Here is a 19,309-nt window from a genome sequence, read left to right as displayed (position 1 = left end):
GATATACAGCGTATTCTTTGAGTGTTTACACAAAAATAAGATATATCGTGTTCAGTGGTTCTTAGTTCCAAATAAGTATGCACAGGAGTTGAAATAACTAATATTGTTGGAAGCAAGTTAAAATACCTTTGCTCTGATTCAGCTGGACCCTTCTTATGGATTGTGTTGCAAGACTAAGTCTTTGGAAATAAATTCTTTTTAAAACATTATACAGGATATGTTCCTTGTTATCTTTGTAGTTAATGCTTAACTTTATTTAATATAAATTTGAAAATCACTACTGTAAAGTGCCAGTCACAGCAAAAATGAAAAAGAGATACATTAATCAATAACAACTTCAAATTAATTTCAAAGTCCACCCAGATTATGCCAAGAAGTATGTGAAATATTGCCACATTCCTAGGTGCATGCATTCACACTAAGCAATGATTCACTTAACTGTGGTTTACTGAATATGCCACAACTGACTGCACAACATGATAAACAAATCACATTACTGTGTGTTAACTATGTTGTGTAAACAAAGCCAAAATATAGGTCTATTAAAGAAATCTGTAACCTGTGATTAGGAATATGCAAAACTGTAGTCCAATCCCAGAAACAAATCTTCCAGAAAAACAGTTAATAGTAGTCTGGATGTGGTTGGCCCCATCTCCTCATTCCACCCCAAAATGCTGAGGTAGGCCAGTTCTAATAGAAAAGTGATGTGTGAGGTAGCACCAGAACATTGTGCAGACAGATCATAAAGGTTTGAACGGAAATAATAATGGCCATCCAGAGTGGTATGTGGTAGTTAGAGTATTGGACTAGGACTGGAGAGATCGAGATTCATTCAGCCCCTTATTATGAAGTTCTCTGGGGTCTGACTCATAACCATAATAATAAGCAATCTACCAGGCTGCTTAGCAACACATGAACCTCATCATCTTCCTTCCCCTCCACCCCCGATGTTCTGTGTGGTTGTCTAATCACCAGCCACTGCTGCAATACTGTATGGAAATAATAGCTGTAAATTACCAGATCTAATGATCCCCAAGGGAGATGATTTCTCTACATTTAATGACTGGTAACTGAACAAGGTTCAAATGAATAGGTTAATTTAAAATCATTTATGGTTTATTATTTAGCACGTTGAAAGAACTGTTTAGAATAGCTGAACTCTACCATGATGTATATTTGATGAAAAGTCACCTCCAATCATGATCCTGAGTCTGTGCATGTGGCACACACCTCTGTGTAAAATTGGCTCATGTTAAAACATCTAAGTAGATATTTTTAAAATAAAAACTGAGCAAATGATTTTTTTATAAAATCAGTGATTATGTTCACACATTATGGTAACTGATGGCTAACTTAACCACCCTTTAATCAATTTAATTGGCTGTGTTCACACAACTGCAAAGTAAGCCCACAGGCTGGGTTTGCATTTCATAGTAGGCTGAAGTGTGATTACAGGTAGCTAATTTGAGGTACCTTTGTTGTGCAAACAAAGTCACACTTTTAAAATTAATCTGCATTCTCAACATTGTTATAAAACAAACGTGCCCATTTTATATATGCCCAAAAGCCGATAAAGTAAAGGAAATTTTTCTTCAATAAATTGCGCAGCCAGGGCCTAATGAAATTGGTTTCTGCTGCCGGTAACTTTGCAGAGTAAGGGAAATACGGCGCTCTGTAAGCCCACGTGGCTTGGAAAATCAGAAAGACCAAGGAATACTCGGTTAAATTTCAAACCCGGAAACGGAAACATTAAAGTCAGAGGCAAGGGGCTTATTACTTTCTTTTGAACTCCAGCGAACGACTAGAGAATTCGTGTGCGGTGAGTGAGCTGATGTACTTTCCCAAGGCTAATCTCCTTTGTCTTGATTTGCGTCAGTCTGGTTTGTGCAGAGTCAGGGGGTGGGGTGAAATGTATGGCTGAACTGGCGGGTATCTCACTCTCCCTCGTTTTCTTTTCCTCTAAAAGATCGGTGCTACGGAGATGGGAGCCTCCAAGCCAGATAACGGGAAAAGAATTAAATGCTGCGGGGAGTATTAAGAGGGTAGTAGGAAATTAATCACGATGCATGACTTTATGTACTTCAAACTGCAAGTTTAGTCAGTAAGCCTTAGTGGGACTTCGTGCCAAGTAATGTGCGTAAGTTGTACTGCTGTCCATATTTTCTTGGACACCATTTAAGTGCTAAGGTTTATTTCTGAGAAAATATGTCTGGCTGCAGCAGGAACAGTTATGGTAGGTTAATGACCTCCTTCCCAGGAATATAAAAAGCCCTGAACATACCTAATACTGATCACAATCAGGATCTATTGTTCTCCCTTCATAGTTTGTCTCTATGCTGATGAATGTTATGTATTACTGACCATTTTTCCCTGTATGAAAATAAAACAGGAACTTTTATAACAGCGTTTAGAATTTCAGCATGTGCCACCTAGGTATTCTCTTTCACTAGGGCTACTATATCTGGCCTGCAAAAAACTGGATGATCACCTGATAGCAACAAAGGTTTGTATTCTTTTGTTGCAATCGGGTGGGGCTTTTTGCAGTCTCAACTTCTACCTGAGGTTTAAGAGTGCTTGGCTGTATCTGCCTAAAATCAGTTAGCTCAAGACATCTGCTGGCCAGGCTGAAGGAAGGGATTCAATTATGTGCCATCAAGTTGGTGTCGACTCTTAGTGACCACATAGATAGACTTTTTCCATGACAATCTGTCCCTAACTTGGTCTTTCAGGTCTTCCAATGGTACACCCATTGTCACTGTAACTGAGCATCTACCTTGCTGTTGGTCATTCTCTTTTCTTTCCTTTTACCTTTCCCAGCGTTAGAGCCTTATCTAGAGAGCTAGATCATTGCATAATGTGTCCAAAGCAGGATAATTTGAGCGTGGTCATTTGTGCCTTGAGTGAGCACTCTGGGTTGATTTGTTTGATGATCTGCTTGTTTCTTGGCTGTCCATGGTATTTTCAGGAATCTTCTCCAACACCAAAGTTCAAAAGTGTGAATATTCCTCCTATCCTGCTTCTTCAAAGTCAAATGTTCACTTCCAAAGGAAAGGATAATGGTCTCTTATCTTAATACCAAGCTAGTTGGACAAGCAGTACAATCTTATTTTAACAGTGGCAAGGAAACAATTGTCTCTTGCTTGAAGGCAGTAGGATACATTACAGAGATTATATGGTAGATATGTGACCCAACATAGTGTGTCACAATGTGCCTTCAGCTTTGGTTTGCTGCATTTCAGTCTCTGCTGATTGAGATTGCTGCTTTTTTTTTGTCAAATAATGAAAAGGATCCTGCCTAAAATGCATGCATCAGTGGCTGTATTTATTTATTTATTGATCAAATTTATATGGCTGCCTATCTCATGAAAGTGACTCTGGACAACAATGCATTAAAACAGTAATTATATAAACAATCGTTCCCTAAAAACCATTATAATAATTAAAAAACATTAACTATAAAAGCAGAACTAAAACAGAAAAGAAAATTATAGGCAAAATTATTTCTTTGAAGAAGACAAACTCTATGCTGAAATAGTTACAGAATTTCATTTTTTAAATATTGAAATATATTATTTTATTGTTATATTTTTATCCTGCCCTTTTTTTTGGTCAACTCAAGGCGGTAAATATATGTAATACTGCCTCCTAGTTTCCCCACAACAACAACCCTGTGTGGTGGGTTGGGCTGAGAGAGAGTGTCTGGCCCAAGGTCACCCAGCCAGCTTTCACGCCTAAGGCAGGACTAGAACTCACAGTCTCCTGTTTTCTAAGCCAGTACCTTAACCTCTACACCAAACTGGCTCACAAATATTATTATTAATATTATTTATATTAGTACTGCAGTTACTGGGATCTTCTACATTATAAAATCAAGATGTAAATTTTCAGTATAACTGGATGGCAGCCACACATTATTCATGTATTGACTGTACTTGTAACAAATCCTGTCTTTGTAGTTAGCATAAATAACTATCCTATAGTCAGATATGTGTGAAGTATTTGCACTTTTAAAAATCAGGTGCTAAGAGGTTCCACAAATATTTTTTTTCTGAGTAAGCTTTACTAGTTGCATTACTGAAATGCTTATATTTTTCAATTAAAAGAATCTTTGAAAATGTCAGGTGGAATATAGTGATTGGTCAACACCAAGGGGAGTGTCCTTGGTGCCTGGACATGATGCACTGGAGACCTATGTTTTAATGTGTTATGCAAACATGGCCATAATGTGATTTGCTTGTTTTAGCTTCGTGTATTATGTCAAGAGAAACATTATGGTTTGTTAATCATGGTTTCTAATTTAACATGTTCTGTGAACACATCCATTAAGTCTATGGTCCAGCTTTCCCGAATCAGTTATTACATCTACTTGAGGACACTCATTCTTCAAACTGATTTAAACTGAAAATAACTTCAACTAGTGTGGCTCCATGATGTGGGATTCATATTGGTTCCTGGACATTTAAATTTAATATCGAACCAAGACTGGCCTGTTTCACCCATAATCCTAAAATATAAGGTGGCTAGTTCGCTTTTGATTTAGCATGATATGCAAACCCAGTAACATCAGTTAGTAGCATGTAGGAACCAGGTCATCATGGCATTTTAGCAAGTTGTGGTTTTACACAATTAAATTATCAAAACATCAACACAACAAAGATTAAAACAATTAATTTACATTTTATATGTAAAAATGTCTCTTGAGGTAAAATTGTTCTTGAAATGAATATGATAGATTTTGGAATAGATAGTATGAAGGATCATTTAAGAAAGTGTAGCCCTACATCAAAGTATATGTAAAATATAGTGTTGCCATAACCTATCAAAACAAAATAAATAACAGCCCTTGCTATTTTAGTATGTTGTCTTTGTTCTATATCCTAAACATTGTAGCTGAACATTACTGTGACAATACTCAGAATCCATTGTAGTAAGAAAATATTTGCACTTCTGTCAGGCAAACAATGGTGAAATGTTGGTCATTTATGTGAGATAATTTACCTTTCAGTGTGAAAGGTTTTAATTTAAGATTAATGTGTATTTTATCTAAATTACACAACTAGATTAAATATACTGAAGTACATACTTCTAAATCATATGGGAGCTAATTACAGCTTTTCAGTCGCAAAACTCTGGCCTGGTTCATGTATAATAATTAGACTTAATGGTCATGTTCACCTGATATGCTTAGAAATAAAGCTCAGGAAGCATGCATGTGGTGCCATTTTCATGTATACAGATACCTATTTCTTTAATGGAAACTTGGAGCTTACTGTGTCCATCAAACCGAACAGGTTGCCATCTTTAATTCTTTTAACCTGAATACTGACCTTAGCTTGGTTGGTAATTAAAAAGCCGGGTTTATGCAATGTGTGTGAGGTGGGGCTGAGATAAAAAGGACACTCCAAGTGAGAAACTCACTTGGTGAGTTTCTTCCTCAGCATGTGTACTATTCCATAAATACTGTAGTTCTATGGAAAAATTCTATAGCTGATCCTAGCAAAAACTGAGGATGTTGTGAAGTCTAGAGCTCTTGAAATGTAACTTCCTCTTATGATTAAGCCTGCAGAACAACTTTTAGATCACACTGCAGGATGTTCCTCTTGCAAACAAATTTTGAAGTCCTTGTCCTATCTACAAAGGGCTAATCTGTACGTTAGTAAATGAGAGTAAAGGGGATGACCTTGACAGATCCAGTACCAAAGAATGAGGATCAAAACATGGCTTGAAGCCAAAACAAGAGGAATGTATGTATAAATGTCTCAGATAGACACACCCCTAATTCACATAAGGGGAGGAGGCACAACACAATCAGACTTGTAAGATTCTGTTATTATAGCCCATCTTAATAAAAGTAGTTTTAGTCCTCCATGGAATTTGTTTCTTGGTCTATATTGTGCGGCTGACATAATCACTACTTATAAAGCCTTCTGTGGTGCAGTACTGGGATATAATGGACTAATAATGTAATTCTGTGTATGTCTTCTAAGAAATAAGCTGAATTGCTTTTAGTGAGGCTTACTGCTTCCATGTAAATATGCATAGGTCTTTAAGTTTTATGCAGAGGCAAAAAGGACTTATAGTCACAGCACATAAGGAATACTAAAATCCAATGCTGAGGGCCATTTATATTGTAGTGTATCTTTTCCAGTCATAGAAATAGTAAGTGCACTAAGACCTGAAGCTAGTAGTTACCTTGCATATAATAATGTTTTTTCATTACTAATATTCTGTCAGTGAGAAAAGGAAAAACCTGATATACTGGTATGAAACTGGAGATCTTAATAGACTTTGGTTTCATTTCTCACCTGGAGAGAAGTTCTTAGCTCACCTAGCAGTTCTGCAAGGCATTATTTAAAGAAAGCCTTTTTTGTTGCTTACTAATTCAAAATCAACATAACTTTACAGCCATGTCAGCATGTACATATCAGAAAAGTTAATCTTATATTTACTTTAAAATGTGGAAGTGGCCAGAATTTGAGAATGAATATCTGGCATTCTATAAGGTTTGCTATAAAATTGGGATTTCACTATTACTCTACACATATGAGATTACTTGGTTGATATATTTCCCTATGCTCAGAATATGACTGATACAATCGGGTAAGTGGCAAACTGCATATGCAGACCTGTCTGCTAGATCCTGCACAGATTTCCTCACCAAGTACATACTGTTGGCCTATATTATCTTCAAATTAGATTTTAACATGTGTGGTGGGGGAGGATAGCTGCTGACTCTGTAGGACAATGAGCTTCTTGGGCCCAACCCTTTCTAAACTAAAGCTTGCTTGCTTGCTTGCAAGTTTTCCTAAATGAAAGGAACTGCTTAAGTTGTCTTCATGATTTAAGCATAGCATGATCATACAGGCCCAGTACTTCCAGTCTTAGACTAGATTTAGGAAAGTTTCATAACTGTTCTTCATTCTGATAATGTATAATGATTGCCAACTAACTAGGAAAATAAGCACTGTGTGCTGTCATTTCTCATAACAGCAATTAGATTAGTAGATAAATATTTTAATAGCAGAAATATAAAGATTAGTAGGTGATAATATCAGACAGTCATTGATAGTTTTGGAGCAGGGGCTGGTAAGAAAAGCTGGAAATCCAAGCGGGCCTTTGTAGGTATGTCAGTCCTTCAAGACCAGGTTTGCAACAAGAAATACTAAAATACTAGGACTATATTGATAGAGGCTATAATAACAATCTTAGAAGCCTGATGGTGTTTTTCCTTCTATGCCTCTTATATCAAAGAGAGTCAAAGTGGGACAATCTTGAGTTTCTTGCAGTGTTCTGTTTTCTCAGACTAAACTTACGTTTTACTAATGGTGACATATATTTTCTTCAAGGACTCCTCCATATTCCTCTACAAGTTAGAATCTGATCTCCAAGATACCTTTTTTTTTATGTTCAATTGCCTGTTTCATTTTAGGAAGCTGAGATTGCTTTTCTTATTATAATGTGGCATGTGCAGGTCTGTGTGTTTCATTAGTAGAAAATCTGAAATGCATAGTTTCTCAGTCATTTGGTCCAGTGGCAAGGAGCCATTAATGCCTTATTTTGGTGGTGTGGCTATTAGTCACGTCCCCCAGTTGGATGGTTTCAAAGAACTTCATTGGGACAGGGAGTTGGATTCTCTCATATTAGTCCCCTGATATGCACTTCAGGAAGGTTGCTTTTATTTTATTTCCTGGGGTCCATGGGGTAGGGTCCTTGATGCCCAAATATCGTACCTTTCACTGGACTGGGATGAGACAGAATGCTTGTAGTTGTGATTACTTCCTCACAGAGAGACTTTTAGCAGTACTAATAGGTGTTCCTCATCTTCATATTTGAATTAGGGAGATACTCTAAAATGTTTTGTTTTGGAGATTGATGAATTACTTCTGTAGTACTTCTGTATTTTTGGCAATTTAGAAAAAAGGTTTCACAGATCTTGTCATGAGTACCGTTGAGCTGAAGGCATCAGCACAACGGCACACATGACAGTACCTAGGAAGCAGGGGAAGGGATTTAAGATAAGCAAAGCACGCACAACAACAGACACAGACCTCGAGGAGAAGGGAATGACCCCGGCCGGATGACCCAGCCATCAGGACACAAAAGAGGAAGAAGGAAAGACAAAGACAGGGCGGATCACGAGGCACACCTGAAGCTGTCAGCAAAGCGCAACGGAGATCGCCCAGCTGACAGCAATCACCGGCCAGAGAAAGAAACCGATTATGGGCGAAGCCCGGGGCACCAGCAGGGGCCCTGCAACCCTTCACCTACCGGCACGGAAGCATGCAGGACTAGGGGGGGATGACGCAACCCAAAGTGGGGGGGGCGCTGACCGGCGCGGGCTATTTAAACTCCGCACCGGCGCGCTCCCTTCACTCTCAGCTTTTTTCTCGTCTAGCACTACGCTGAAATAAACCTGAACCTGCTCTTCCCTGAATCAGTGTCTGTGTTTCACTCAGTGGTAGGCAGCACATGACATAAAGCTGAGAGTCATAAACTCAGCCTCGCCAAGCCCCACCGGACAACAACGAGCCGTGGGAGGAACAGACGGCGAGAAGAACACGAGCGGAGGGCGATGGAGCCGACGCGTCGCGGCCAGGACGGGAGAGCTGCACGGCGAGAAGCGGAGGAGGACCGACCGAGGCCAGAGGCAATGCGGACCCCAGGAGCCACGGACACCCTCCCGGCCCACCCCGAGCCTCAGCTCCAACCCCGGAGGGAGGCGGAGGTGTCCCGGCCACGGGAGGGAGCAACATACCTCCCGAGACCCGCGGAGACCTCCCTGCCCCACATCGCACCCCAGCCACAGGCGTGGAGCTTCAGCCCAACTGCAGCAAGCGCGGTGGAGGACGGAGAGGCAAACCAGCCGATTCACTTCCAAATCGAGGAAGCTGACCAGCGGACGGGAACGCCTGAACCCCACCGGTGGCTCAACCTTACGGAAACGCCGACAGGTCCGACCACAGCTGCGGCGCGGATCTCGGACCGAGAAACGCAAGCCAGACTCGTGGCCATGGAGGCCCAACTAAGGGACCTCGGGACCATGCTGCAGTCGCTGATGTCCTCCATGCCTCACAACTACGTTCCCGTGCAGGTACACACCCCGATCCAAACCCCGAGCGGGTCTTCGCACCCCCATAGGCCAAATGCTAACCAGCACGCGTCCCAGGTGGACGAAGCCATGGGTCGGGAAGCGAGAAGAGGGGACTCACCGAACACCCGGGCCCCAAAGGACTTCCCCATTTTCTTCGACGGGAACCCCGCGAAACTGTCATTTTTCATCACAAACGCCAGGGAGTTCATGGGGCGGCACGGACACTCCTTTAACTCAGAAGCAGACAAGATCGCAGCCGTGGCGATCAAACTACAAGACGGCGGCGGACTGGTACGTCCAAATGTACGAGTCCAACTCCCCCGCCCTCTCTGACTTCCACGCCTTCATCACTGAGATGAAGCACTACTTTGAGGACCTGCTAGCCAAGGAGAGGGTTAAAAGCGTGCTCCAAGGCCTCAAACAGGGCGCACGAACTGTCCCGGACTACACCCTCGAATTTAAAGCCCTCGCAGGGAAGATCAACGACTGGTCCGAGACTACCCTGCTAGAAATGTTCAAAAGGGGCCTCAACCGTGAGGTACTCCAATGGGCACTCTACCGGGACGACCCGGAGACTCTGCAAGGCTGGATCCACCTCGCGGGGAGAGCGGAACACGCGCACCGCACTTTCCTAATGGCGACAACAGAGGACAAAACAAACAGCAGCCCAAAGGTACCCGCACCACACTTGGGGCCGGCCGGTCCCACGTATCAAAATAAGAAGTTTACTCGCGGGCCCTGCGGGAAGTGCGGAAAAATGGGGCACAAAACGGCAGATTGCTTCTCCAACCGAACACTAACTAGCGCTCCCAAACCCGCACTGAAAACGGCGCTCAAACCAACCAACCCACTGCCGCCCCCCCACCGCCGGATGACCGGAGCCACAGCGACACCGGACGAAGGCTGGGACGCTTACTTGGGGGGGGAGGACGCCGAAGGCCCAGACCAGCCGGCGGGAAATGCTCCCCGCCTGCCTTAAAACGCGCCGCGAGGCAGGTGGTGGGACAGGGGCACGAAACACATAGACAGAGCGACGAAAGCCCCATAATAATGGGGGCAATCAGGCTCTCCGTTGGCAACAGAGCCACCACGGCCGCGGCACTAGTGGACTCGGGGTGCTCCAAGAACCTGATCCACCCTGACATAGTCGCCAAGCTCGACCTACCTTGCCTCCCCCTCCCCACGCCGCTGGCATTCCACCAGCTGGACGGCTCAACAGCGGGAGGGAAACCAGCCACGATGCAGACCGAGCCGGTCACCCTCCAAATGGGCACCCACACCGAACGAACATCGTTTGTGGTAACCCACATAGGGCGGCCCATCGTAGTCTTGGGAATACCATGGCTCGCGACTAACAACCCCCGCATTAACTGGAAGACCCGCACCTTCCAATTCGACGACGGCGCGTACCGGGCGCCAGTTCCAGCGGGCAGGATCAACCCCACAGTGGGACGGGCAGAGGCGGCAGCCCAGGACAACATAGCTACCCCAGAAGACCTACCTGAGCAATACGCTGACTTCTCAGAGGTCTTCGGAGAAGCGGAGGCAGATCAACTACCCCCCCACCGCAAGACGGACTGTAGGATTGACCTGCTTCCCGATGTCCCCTTACCCAGGCCGAAGATTTACTCGACTCCGAAGGAGATGACAACCCTCCGGGAGTTCATCGATAAAAACCTGGATAGGGGTTTCATAGAGCCGGCATGCTCACCGGTCGGAGCACCCGTCTTATTCTGGGAGAAAAAAGACGGCACCCTACGGCTCTGCACCGACTACCGGGGCCTCAACGCAGCGTCCCTATCCAATAAATACACCCTACCCCTCGTGAAAGACATGCTCGCCCACCTGTCCATGGGTAGAGTATTCTCCAAGCTGGACCTTCGCGAGGCGTACTACCGAATCCGAATCAGGGAGGGGGACGAATGGAAAACTGCGTTCAACTGCCCCCTAGGCGCCTTTCAGTACAAAGTGCTGCCATTCGGACTAGCAGGGGCCCCGGGAGTGTTCATGCAGCTCATCAATGAGGTACTGCATGAACACCTGTTCAAAGGAGTCCTGGTCTACATAGATGGCGTCCTCATCTACACCCAGACGCATGAGGAACACGTAACCCTAGTCAGACAAGTCCTCGAGAAGCTAAAAAGGGCGAAACTCTATGTCAAACCCTCAAAGTGCGAATTCCATAAAGCACACCTAGACTACCTGGGGTACCGAATCTCCGGGGAAGGCATAGAAATGGACCCCGCAAAAGTCAAGGCGGTGGTGAATTGGGAACGCCCACGTAACAGGCGCCAACTCCAAAGCTTCCTCGGCTTCGCGAATTTCTACAGGTCATTCGCACGGGGGTTCGCGGAGATAGCCCTCCCCCTAACAGACCTCCTCAAAACTAAAGGAGTGGGGGACACACGGCACGCCAAGAACCCAGGGACAGTACTAAATTGGACTCCAGCGTGTCAAACCGCATTCAACAGGCTGAAAGCGCTGTTCACCACGGAGCCAATCCTCGCGCACCCGGACCCAGAACGGCCGTTCGTGGTCCAAGCCGACGCCTCAGACTTCTCCCTGGGGACCATACTACTCCAAAAGGACCCCACAGGAATCCTGAAGCCATGCGCCTACCTGTCGAGGAAATTCTCGGAGACGGAAAGGCACTGGCACGTGTGGGAGAAGGAAGCATTCGCAGTAAAATCGGCGCTAGAAACATGGAGGCATCTACTGGAAGGAGCCACCCAACCATTCGAGGTCTGGACAGACCACCGGAACCTCGAGGCCCTCCGGACGCCCAGACACCTCAGCCCGAAACAGGTCAGATGGGCCCAATTCTTCAGCCGCTTTAACTTTCAACTGAAGTTCATGCCGGGCAAAAAGAACTTCCTGGCTGACGCCCTCTCCCGACTGCCCCAAAATGAAGAACCCGTCCCAGATATGATCGGGACGGTCCTATCCGCCTCCCAGCTGGGGATGGCTGTGACCACCCGGAGCGGCACTCAGAAGCAGCCCAACCCCACGTCGCAACCGACGGCAGGCCAACCAGTGACCAGACGGCACCACCCGCGACTGCCAGGAGGCATACGCGCGGACCTCACCGCCGCCCTCAAAACCGACCCCTGGCTACTAGCAAACCCCGACAAGGTGACGATGGCACAGGACCTAGCATGGGGGGAAGGCAGAATATATGTCCCGGACTTGCAACGCCAGGCGATCTTGCGCAGATCACACGACATCAAGCAAGCGGGACACTTCGGGTTCCTAAAGACCCTGCATCTAACACGACGACAATTCTGGTGGCCCGCGCTGAGACGGGACGTGAAGGCCTATGTAGCGTCCTGCCCGACATGCGCCATGGCCAAACAGGCACCAGGTAAGCCCCCGGGACTTCTACAAATGGTGGCGGAGCCCTCCCGCCCATGGGAGGAAATCTCCATGGATTTTATAGTAGATCTCCCACCCAGCCAGAAGAAAACGACCATTTGGGTGGTGAAAGACTACTTTTCGAAATAGGCCCACTTCATCCCCTGCTCATCGGTCCCGTCCGCCCAGCAACTGGCCAAACTCTTCCTTATACACGTGTACAGGTTACACGGATGTCCCGCACGCGTGGTGACCGACAGGGGCACACAATTCACCTCGAAATTCTGGCGGGCCTTCCTAAAACTGACTGGGACCCAACAAGCCCTATCCACGGCCTGGCATCCCCAGACGGACGGAGCCACAGAGATCCTCAATGCCACCCTGGAACAATTCATACGCTCATACACCAACTACCACCAAGACGACTGGGTCGAACTGCTTCCGTTCGCAGAAGTCGCATACAATAACGCCGTCCACACGAGCACGGGGAAAACCCCGTTCGAAGTAGTCTCTGGGCGCGACTTCGTACCCATACCGGAGCTACCGCAACCCCCGGGACCCCAAGTGGACGCTAGCGACTGGGGACGGAAGATAGCGGAATCGTGGCCAATAATCACGGCAGCGCTGAAGGAAGCACAGGCGGCCTACAAAGAACAGGCCGAGAAGCACCGGCGCCAGCAACCAACGTTCCAGGCAGGGGATATGGTCTACCTATCCACCAAATTCCTGAAATCACCTCAACCCTCGAAGAAACTGGGGCCTAAGTATATCGGGCCGCTTCGAGTGACACAGATAGTGAACCCGGTGGCAGTACGCCTGGACTTGCCGCACAACCTAAGGAGACTCCACCCGGTATTTCACACCAGCCTCCTGAAACCTGCAACCACCTCTCGATGGCACCCAAGCACGCCGCGGCCCTCCCCAGTGATGATCGACGGCCAACAACACTTTGAAGTAAGAGAAATACTCGACTCTCGCCGTCAACGGGGAACACTACACTACCTAGTGAGGTGGAAACACTTCCCCCACCCAGAATGGGTGGCGGCGCAACACGTCAAGGCGCCAGACCTGACCCGGGCATTCCACAGGACGTACCCCGACAAGCCAAAGGGGCGCCAAGCCGAACCGGCCTCTTGAACACCCTTCCCCCCTCGGGCCTCCCCCCCCACCCGCCACGCCCCCAGGGGAAAGGGCCCCCCAAGCCCGTGACTTGAGTAGACCTCCTCCCCCCCGGGACTCACCCTCCCCCCGCCCCGGGCCCACTAGGGAGAGACGATTGGTCACAAGTGCATCGCCACGGGGCAAACGCCCAGGATGCACACATGACAAATACGAACTCACAATACAAAAAGATAAGGTTCCTACCTGGAGCTGATAAGCACCCGACCAGCCACGCCTCTACCCACGATGAACTGAGCACAAACAAGCAAGGTGTGGTCGGGGCATGCGCACTCCCAGGGTGTGGTCGAGGCATGCGCACTCGGAACACACCCAAAAGATGGACACGAGGTAGAGGGCGGAACAGGGGGAGGGGCGAAAACACTCCGGCGGGAAATTTAAAAAAAAAAAAATTTTGACAGCTCTCCCGGGGAAAACCGGAATGCCGGGGGGGGGCACTATTCGAACGGGGGGCAGTATGTCATGAGTACCGTTGAGCTGAAGGCATCAGCACAACGGCACACATGACAATACCTAGGAAGCAGGGGAAGGGATTTAAGATAAGCAAAGCACGCACAACAACAGACACAGACCTCGAGGAGAAGGGAATGACCCCGGCCGGATGACCCAGCCATCAGGACACAAAAGAGGAAGAAGGAAAGACAAAGACAGGGCGGATCACGAGGCACACCTGAAGCTGTCAGCAAAGCGCAACGGAGATCGCCCAGCTGACAGCAATCACCGGCCAGAGAAAGAAACCGATTATGGGCGAAGCCCGGGGCACCAGCAGGGGCCCTGCAACCCTTCACCTACCGGCACGGAAGCATGCAGGACTAGGGGGGGATGACGCAACCCAAAGTGGGGGGGGCGCTGACCGGCGCGGGCTATTTAAACTCCGCACCGGCGCGCTCCCTTCACTCTCAGCTTTTTTCTCGTCTAGCACTACGCTGAAATAAACCTGAACCTGCTCTTCCCTGAATCAGTGTCTGTGTTTCACTCAGTGGTAGGTAGCGCATGACAGATCTTTACCCAAGGAGTTTATATAGCTTGAAGTTAGACATAGGGAAATGCTTTAGAGAAAGGATGAGGGAAGTAAAAGCAGAGGTAAACAAGATCTCTTTGTCCCAAGTTACAATAAAATTGCTTCATTAATAATTTCTAGAGTCAAACCTTATGTTATACCCTCAGAATTTTCAGTTTGTTCCTGGAAGAATAACTGGTTGTGGAGAAGTATTACAGTACTATATTGTTGACCATAATCTTTTTGTGTTGCTGGGAGCAATTCAGAAGGTTGTGTTGGAACTCACATGAAGAATTAACCTACAGAGTGCCTGTCTACATATTACCTTGAATCTAGGAGTGTGCACAAAAAACCCTTTGTTCTTAGCTTGGAACAAAACATGCCTGTTCAAAAACAAATTATATTTGGCAATTTTTCTGCACAGCTCAAGAACCAAACAAAGCAACACAATGTTTGCATTTGGTGATCTAAAAACTCAATAGCATAAATATAGTACACATTCACTTAATAGGCATAGCAATGCTTATTCACCGGTTAGTCAGTGAGCAACAGTGTTTTCTGTTTCCTGCGTTGCTATGAAAATGGCAAGGCAAGGGTGTTGGCCAGCAAATATAAAATTTGCCGTATTCAGGTTGAAAAGATTTTGTCCCTCTTTGTAGGCTTAAAAAGTAATAGAATATGGTTCTGAGCAATAAAAAGTGTGTGCGTGTATATAAACAAAAATACATTCACATTCAAATTAAGTAACACAAACAACCTGTCCCAACATTTCCTGAGCTATACAGTACCAAGATACATTTTCTGCATTTACTACTCTCTTGGCCTTGTTTCTCAGAAGAACGTATCTTTGTTCAGGCAGGCACTGAGCCTGTTGGATTGGTTGTTTTACTAGGCTATCCCCTTGTTTTGTAATATTTCAGTATGTTACTTCTCTCCATTTTATTTAGATATTAATTTTTATGCTTTTTGTGGTTCTTTTAAAATTGTCCTTGAAAGGGTATAAAATGATAAAGCACACTGAATGTTAACTAAAATATTGATGTAATGTAACACTTAATCCAATTATTATTCTCTTAAATTCAATGGCATTATTATCAGCATTAAAAATGCAGTCTAATCTACAGGATTTTCTGTTTTGTGCAATTAAACATATTTGGTATATAAAATATCACTGCATTTTGTTTAGGTAAAGATGCCTTTTGAGTGCAGCTATGTTTTGCTTCACACTGGACAAAGGATGCCTTTGGTTGGATTAGGTACTTGGAAGAGTGATGCTGGACAAGTAAGTAGTTCACTAGTAAATTGGGGAGCTTAAAAAATCTGTACTTAAAGTATTTAAGATCCATATTCAGACATAAACTCTGTGTGTGGATAGAAAGATAAGTTTGCATTACCTATTAGGTAAAAGTCTGGGTGGAAGGAATAGATTTCTTCCACCATCACATTCTTTTCTGCATATTTCTATCCTTCCTAGCCCTTTCCGTCTTCAGCATGAATCATATATGGTGTTATATTTGCTCTAAAATCAAGGCTCGACTAGTGGTTGTGAAAAGAATAAATTCCCAGTGATGCCCCTATAGATCAAAACGTATAGTCATGCTACTTTTACAAGATGAGAAGCTTTATAAATTCTTACAAAATAGTCAGTTTTCACAAAGGAAAATTGAGTCTTCTGATGAAGTTATGAAGAAGATTCTCTGTGTTCTAGTTAGTGTTTTAATTACACCGTGGCTTCTGAAAAGCTGTGCAAATATTTTAAATCAGTAGAGCTCATAATGAAATGCTTATGATGTAATAGGAATTTCAGTGTGTAAGACATGTAAATAGCATTGCCAATTTCATTTACTGTCTATGTTCTCCTACTTTTAAACCAGGGATAAAAAATGGCAGCTTTGGGGGCTTCAAGTGACCTACTAGCATCCATTTTGTAATTCCCAGATCACATTCCCTTCAAGTGGGTGGAGCCAAAAGTTGCCTCCTCCAAAAGTGGCTGGGGCCAGACTCTATCAGGGGAGTTACACAAGAAATGTTGCTCTTTAAGGCACCCAGTTCAAAAATCTGCAAAGAATCTAGATAATAGAAACTAACAACATAAGGATAAAAGGAATGAAATAAAACTAAAAGAACAAAAAACAAAAAACACTTCTGCATACAGTATAAGAAGAATAGCTCCATCTCTATACATATTACTGCATCTCAAATTTTAAAAAGCAAATTAAACCTCCTCCATATGGATTCATATTGCCCAATCTTTTTTTTATTTTTATAAAGTCAATTGAAAGGCTGAGAGTTAACCAATTTCATTTAGCCATCCTTTAGAATATAGTATGCACACGTTCTTACAGGATCACTATTTTTGCAACAGTCCAAGCTTGATATATCTAGAGCTCTTCATAAATGGACATGTTCCAAATGTTGGGATGTAATTTAACAACCATTTGACATCATTAAACTTTAACTTTCTCCCAAGAAGCTGGTTCATCATAATAATGTCTAACCAAACAAACTACCAAGGGGCTATTATATCCATATAATATTGTACACAAGAAATTTAAATATATATACCAAAAAAATTAAATATAATTTATTTATTTATTTAGTTAAAATTTTTAATTGTTTATAATGTTGGCATGCTAGTTTAGCCTTTCTAAAAGCCTTTTTCAAATCTCTCAAAACTACTGGAATATCAGGCTGCTAAGGCATCTACCAAAAGAGAGAGACAAACAGACAACATACTGTCAGCCTTCACACTCATCTTAATGGAGCTCTGTATGTTTGCCTACATCAGTTCTTGATCTTCTATGGCTATCTAGGTTCTACTTAACTGAAATACTATTTTAGCATGCTAGTTTTTATTTCTTTCATATGGTGATCAGAACTTGCAGACCCTAAAATGCGTTGCAAGAAAAAATTCAGTTCAGCACCAGTCACCATCTATTGTGGTAATTGCCTGAGTGGGATCTGTTAAAATGGCAGTGACCATAAATCCTGCTATCATGACCTTATCATTTGCATTACAGTGAGAGAACTAGCATTAATGTATTATTATGATTAAAAAATACTAACATCTTGTTGAGGAGATATCTTAGAATAACAGAGCATTTTGTGATATCCTCTTTATTGCCTAGGCTTCCAAAAAGCAAAAGGAAATTAAAATAAAACATGAAAGCTGGTAGAGATTCTATTTTCTTTGGAATTAAATCTATATAACAGCCTTCATTTTTTATTGTTAATCTTTCAAATAAAACATGCAAGATCTTCATAAGATGGAATATTTGAGTTCACAATTTCTTTTATTATTAGTTGGAGAAAATTTGCAAAATTGTTAGGATTTTTTTCTCATCAGAGACTTGAAAAAGGAATTTAAAAATAAATATTGCTCTTGGGAAGGGAGGAGGAATATACGCATCCTAGTGCTGAGATCAAACAGTAGGATCTGTGATAGTACCTGTTTGGCATTAATTAATGTCAGTGCTAACTGTTATAGTGCAGATGGAGTTTTAATGTAATAACAGGACATTAAAGGGTAGTTTGTTCCTTTCATTATGAAAATACAAATATGTTTTCTTTGATCCAGCCTGGGGTGGGGGTGACAGATGTGCTCCATTTCATTTCAGTCTTCCTTAAAGGAAGCAGCAACATTCTTGATAGTTATTACACAAAAACTTTATAAAATAGAATAACCTGAGTTTCATTCATACATGCCATGCTTTAATTAAGGTTTGTTGAACAAATCAGTGTTGGAGGCAATGCATTTTTGGCTTATTTGTCCGATTCCTGGTTTGTTTTCCCTATTTCCTTTTCAAACTGTTCTTTTCTTTCACCTCTAGATTGGTTGGCAGCACAAACCAGGAATAAGCTAGGCAATCACAAATGAATCTTGGGTCCTTAGTCACACATTTTTCTAAGCCGCAGTAACAGAAGGTTGTTGAAATGGTTCAAAGCCATAAAACAAACATACCAAATTATAATTAAGTGTAAAGTGTGACTGGTCCAAAGTAATTTAGTATGTTTTGTAGCTAGAAGAAATTTGAAGCCTGAGTCAATATTGTATAGTTGTTGGAGAATGCATCATCTCTTTGCATCTTCAAACTATTCTGACCACCAGGCTAAATGGTGAGAAATAGATAAGGGGATAGAGTTTTCACATATCTGGACTTTAGTTAGTTAAATAAGCCTCTGTGTTTAAAAGAGAAAGGGAACTTCCTATTTCTCTTATGCTTCCCTGTGTTCAAGATATAGGTTGGGAAGAAGTAAGAGTTTTCTATCTTCATGTACTTCTTAATAAATCTTCCTTTTCCCTTTGTTATTACTGTTACTTAATTATTCAGTATTCTTTCAGAACTCTTGCTTAGGTTCAGAAGCATATCTGCTAAATTCTAATTTCCAGCAGTAGTGTGGTGAATAAGAATCAAGGCAAAGTACTACTGTTTTGAAGCAGAGAGCACTGCAGTATGATAAGAAACCGAAGTAGGATTCCAAAGGCACAGCTGGAGGCAAGGAAATGTGCAGAATCCAGATGAGAACTTAGTTATTATTTAATTTGTCTACGGCAAGTAGCAAGCAACCTTGGCTGATCTTGAAAAGGCTAAGCAGTGGGACATGGCTGTTTTTGAATAGGAGAGCCCTGGCAAATCACTTCCCCAGTGTTGCCAAGAAAACCTGCATTCATGAAGACACCAGGAGCT

At 43.8% G+C, this 19,309-nt stretch overlaps 1 protein-coding gene across 2 annotated transcripts in view; it reads left to right on the top strand.

Moving 5' to 3' along the window:
• Window positions 1-2,229: 2,229 nt before the first annotated feature.
• The window catches only part of AKR1A1 (aldo-keto reductase family 1 member A1), a 30,534-nt gene continuing 13,454 nt past the window's right edge, over window positions 2,230-19,309 (top strand). The window contains exons 1-2 of one of the 2 annotated variants that reach the window (XM_063297830.1): window positions 2,230-2,233; window positions 15,808-15,903. In XM_063297830.1, coding sequence (XP_063153900.1) covers window positions 2,231-2,233; window positions 15,808-15,903 — 99 coding nt within the window. In that variant the 5' untranslated portion in view covers window position 2,230. Of the gene's footprint in view, window positions 2,234-2,430; window positions 2,504-15,807; window positions 15,904-19,309 lie in introns of those variants that run through there. The other variant, XM_063297832.1, reaches the window with a different exon arrangement.

The sequence above is a fragment of the Candoia aspera genome, chromosome 3 (assembly GCF_035149785.1).
Source record: "Candoia aspera isolate rCanAsp1 chromosome 3, rCanAsp1.hap2, whole genome shotgun sequence".
Classification (NCBI taxonomy): Eukaryota; Metazoa; Chordata; class Lepidosauria; order Squamata; family Boidae; genus Candoia; species Candoia aspera.
This window is presented reverse-complemented; position numbering and strand designations above follow the sequence as displayed.